The 4,411-nt window shown below is 54.4% G+C and overlaps 1 protein-coding gene across 1 annotated transcript in view; it reads left to right on the forward strand.

The window, feature by feature from the left end:
• GUITHDRAFT_101272 (hypothetical protein) overlaps positions 1 to 4,167 on the forward strand; it is a gene marked incomplete at both ends in the record, with an annotated part of 8,472 nt that extends 4,305 nt beyond the window's left edge. The window contains 15 exons of the mRNA XM_005839743.1: positions 8 to 104; positions 156 to 248; positions 962 to 992; positions 1,083 to 1,129; positions 1,269 to 1,322; positions 1,437 to 1,470; positions 2,047 to 2,695; positions 2,810 to 2,873; positions 2,969 to 3,016; positions 3,062 to 3,099; positions 3,147 to 3,184; positions 3,232 to 3,296; positions 3,469 to 3,531; positions 3,973 to 4,017; positions 4,126 to 4,167. Of these exons, the coding sequence (XP_005839800.1) occupies positions 8 to 104; positions 156 to 248; positions 962 to 992; positions 1,083 to 1,129; positions 1,269 to 1,322; positions 1,437 to 1,470; positions 2,047 to 2,695; positions 2,810 to 2,873; positions 2,969 to 3,016; positions 3,062 to 3,099; positions 3,147 to 3,184; positions 3,232 to 3,296; positions 3,469 to 3,531; positions 3,973 to 4,017; positions 4,126 to 4,167 (1,408 nt within the window). The remainder of the gene's footprint in view (positions 1 to 7; positions 105 to 155; positions 249 to 961; positions 993 to 1,082; positions 1,130 to 1,268; positions 1,323 to 1,436; positions 1,471 to 2,046; positions 2,696 to 2,809; positions 2,874 to 2,968; positions 3,017 to 3,061; positions 3,100 to 3,146; positions 3,185 to 3,231; positions 3,297 to 3,468; positions 3,532 to 3,972; positions 4,018 to 4,125) is intronic.
• Positions 4,168 to 4,411: the final 244 nt, after the last annotated feature.

Consider the following 4,411-nt stretch of genomic DNA (forward strand, 5'->3'; position numbering starts at 1 on the left):
ACTTCAGCCCACACAACATCCTCGTGTCAGTCCTTGGAGCATCCCTGCTGTGGGTCGGATGGTTCGGTTTCAACGCTGGCTCGTATCTCTCTGCGCACAAGATGGTGAGGGAGCGGCTGTCGACCTGACGGAGCTTCTGACTTGGTGAGCTGCAGACGGCCATGGCAATGGCGGTGACTCAGATCTCGACCCGCCGTCTCCGCCCTCGCCTGGATGTGCACAGAGTGGATCATGCGCAAACGCCCCAGGTGCCTCTCCCCATTCCTTGCTCTTCTTCCTCGGATAACGCCCTGCCGGCAGTGTGCCGGGCATCCCCCCCCCCCCTCCCCCCCCTTTCCCCCTCCCCTCCTCCTCCTCCTCCTCCTCCTGCTTCTCTGAGGTCGCCTGTAGCTACAGCATCGCTGCACTTGCTGTCTTGTATGTGATCTACACCACGGGCACCAGCGTGTACAGGACGTTGTATCCGGTGAGCAGTTGATGTCAAGAGCACGCGAGGATTGTCAGGGTGACGAGGAGGAGCAGGAGCGATTGTCGTCTTTCAGAGTGGAGGCAGACAGCTGGGGGAGAGGGGGGAGAGGTTCTTCAGACCTACTGTCAATCATGGACATCAAGATACAGCTGTAAGAACAAGATGATGATGATGATGACGATGATGATGGTGATGATGACGATGTTGATGTTGTTGTTGTTGATGATGATGATGATGATGACGGGGACGGGGATGGAGATGGAGATGTTGCAAAAGGAGCAGGAGGAGTAGAGATCTGATCGAGGAGGTGAAACCTGGTTTCAGGTGGCAGCGAGTGGTGGAAGATGCTATCAACCAGGGCATGCAACTTGATTCAAGGTGATGAGGACGGATGGAAGGGATCGAGGGGGGAGGATGAGAGTCGAGGGGAAGGAGCAGGAGAGGGAGGAGGACGGGGGGAGGGAAGAGGAGGATCTCTGAAACTGTTTTCAGCTGCCCCAGTGCGCGAAGTCTCGTGGTGCAGGTAAGGAGAAGCAAAGGGGCGAGGATGGAGGAGGAGGAGAGAGGATGGAGGAGAACGTGTAGCAAGGATTCTGAGATGGTGAGCAGGCAGCGCATGCAGACGCGATGGTTGAGCTCACACAGAAAGAAATCGACTCAGTGAGGACCCTTCCGCTCTCCTTCTCCTCCTTTGTCCTTACCCCTTCCGCTCTCCTTCTCCTCCTTTGACCTTACCCCTTCCTCTCTCTCCACGTCTTCCCCTCATTTCATCCCCTTCTCGTCGCTGAGATGTCCTCAGGTGGAGATAAGGTTGAACTCGCTCAAGAGACAACTGTCAAAACAACAAGAGCAGGTTCCTCCCCCTTCTTCTGCCCCTCCACTCCTCCTCCTTCCTCCTCTCCATCCCTCCTCCTCCCCCTTCTTCCAATCCCTCTCCTCACTTTGCCCTCGTTGAAACTGATCACAGGCGGAGGAGCTGAAAAAGCTGCTGATGAGAGGAGGTCAACGACTCGAGGAGGGAACGACAGTCAATAGATGACAAGATTTCTCCTTTCTAGACTGCTTCTCCTGCCCTTCCTCCTGCTCTCCTCCTCCCGCCCTCCTCCTATCCCTCTCCTCCTTCACTCCCTCTCCTTCACTCGCTTGTTTTCATGGAGTGTTACCCGATGGAGGAACATTGACCCCTACCTTGAGCACCCCTACCCTCTCATCGTCTGTCCTTTTAATAATAGAGTACCCCCAACTTCAAATGATTTGACCCACCCCTACTGTCTCCCCTGGTGAACAAAGAAATGCCCAGGGAACAAACGAAAGCTGGTAGTCATGGTAGGGGAACAACGGGTATGGCAGGGTGCCAGGGCGACGAGGGAGGAGGAGGAGGAGGAGGAGAGGGAAGCTGTAGTGAGACAGTAGGTTGAGGAGAACACGCGAATGGTCGAGGAGGAGCACTAGGTACAAAGCTCAGGATGAGGAGGGGGGAGGGAGGGAGGGAGGAGGTGGTGCAGAGAGTGGGGAAGGGGAAGTGGTGGTGTGAATCAAGACGGAGTTAAACACAAGCACCTGACCTTGCTTCACAGATGGGAAGCTCGAGTTGACGCCCTCCTCCCTGAACTTCAGCATGAGGCACCCGCAGGGTGTCACGAGCGGGGGAGGAGGAGTTACATCTTCACGACAGCACAAGAACTCTCCGCTCGACCGACTGAAAGGAGCAGGTGACCGTATCGCCAAGTCAGGTCAGATCATCGCCAAGTCAGGACAGAAACTAACAGAGAAGATGGTGTCCGCCGCCGCCGCCTCTGCCCCGTCCTTTCCGCATCTCTCCTCCTCCTCCTCCTCCTCCTCCGTCCAACAGTCCCTCTCAGAGGAAGACCTTCTCTCCGACCGGCAGCAGGGCTCGGAGAACGACTGGGTACACATCAACATCGCTCCAGTCCCCTCCCCTCCTGTCGACATCTCCGGCGCCCATGGCGCATCGCGCGACTGGAGTGTTATCTTCGACGTTTACAGGGAGGAATACACTCAGCAAATCCGCGCGCTCCAGCAGGCGGCAAGGGCAGACGGATCTGCTGCCATGAAGAATGCTCTGCGAGGGTTCCAGAGGAACCAGACCATGTGCGAGGAGATGGCGGCGGCACGAGACCGGCAGGACGGTCCGCATGCAGAGATCTTTCGGGCGCATGCGGAGGTGATGGAGAAAGTGATCGCTGCTCGTGAAGCCTATCACATGTGAGGAGAAGGAGGGAGGAAGAGGAGGAGGAGGAATATCAGGGGACGGGGTAAGGGGGAAGGGGGAGCTGGGGAATACCATAGGAAGGAGGAAGGAGTGATTCGACTTGGCAGTTTCGAAACTGCTCATCGGAGCATCTCGAGCGTGGAAAATCCATCTCTTGATTTCAGAAAACGGGTGAGATGATAATGATAATGACAATGATAATGACGATTACGATGATGATGATTGTGGTGATTTCGATGATTGTGCGATGATGTTGATGATTTCAGGTAGTTGAGTTAGGAAACATCGCGATGTCAAGTTTTCAGAGTCTGCAGGTACGTTTACCTCTCTTCTCACACCCGTGTCATGGTTGTCCACAGACAGAAGCTCTTCGACTTCGGCAGGTCGTCGAGAGAAGGTGGAAAGAGGAGGGTCGAGCGATGGGAGCAGCTCAATGCGGTACAGGACGGCAAATCAAGACAACAACTCCATTCTCTACTCAGGTTGTCTCCCTTCCTCGCCTTCTTCTTGCGATGATTGCTTCTTGAAGGCCTGTTGAAACTCGTGCTCAACTTCCTGCAAGAGAGAGTTGGAACTCTCGGACAACTGAAACAGGTGCAGTTAGAGAAGATGATAAATATATGACGATGAAGTTGACCATGATCTCAAAGATAGTGATGAAAATTGTGATGATGATGATGATGATGATGATGATGATGATGATGATGATGATGATTGGAATGGGGATGGGGATGGGGATAATGAAAGTGACACAATGTTCTTGCAGGAAGCAGCGAAGATGTTGATGAGACCAGAACCAGGTCATAAGGAGAACGAAAGCACCAATCAGGTGAATGTCGACGATGAGCAACGAGATCATCCTCTTGTCTCACCCTTGTTCCTTCTTCAAGACATCAAACAGCAGGAAGGAAGCCTCTACTGCACCAACTCTTCAAGAACATGAGCCATGTGCGTTGTTTCCTTGTTCTACATTCTCCTGACTTTCTCTCCGTTCCTGCAGCTCAACAGACTGCGGAGGTCAACAGGTCCATTGTCTGTCATCTTCATTCTTTTCTGACGATGCAATCACATCAGCTCCTCACCTTCTCCCATCCTCTTCGGAGTTCTCGACAAGCTCGACGACAGGCGTTGGACGAAGCGATGTTTCCTTGTGCGATTGCCTCCTCCTCCTCTTCCCACTCCTCCCCCTCCCCCTTCCACTCGCTCTCTGCTCCTCTTCCTCCTCCTCCTTGTTGGTCATCCTTTGCTGCTCTCCTGACATCTAAGTCAGCTGCTTGCCGACGGAACCTTCAAGGATACCAGTGGAGACTTCACCGTGAGCTGTCCTCTTCCGCTCTCCCCCCGCCTCCCTCCTCTCTCCCTCCGCTTCCTCCCCTCCAGCCAGTTGGTCTCCCTTTTGTCTTTTCCTCATCCTCGCTTGCAGCTTCAGCTCTCTTCAGAGTCCAAGGCGACTCAGGTGAAGTGAGAGGAAGCGGAAGGGGTTGGAAGAAGGGAGTCAGAAACGAGGAGCGAGAACTAGGACTGTGGAAGAGGAGGAGGAGGAGGAGGAGGAGGAAGAGGAGGAGGAGGAGGAGGAGGAGAAGGAGCACTGAACTGTGGCCTCAGATTCTGATAGGGCTGGAGGGGAGGGAGGAAGGTTTGCTGCTGCAGCAGTCGAGCACGGAGAGCTTCATCTTCGCTGCTGCTAGTGCTGACGTCAGCATGCGGTA

This window comes from Guillardia theta, assembly GCF_000315625.1.
Source record: "Guillardia theta CCMP2712 unplaced genomic scaffold GUITHscaffold_7, whole genome shotgun sequence".
Lineage (NCBI taxonomy): Eukaryota > Cryptophyceae > Pyrenomonadales > Geminigeraceae > Guillardia > Guillardia theta.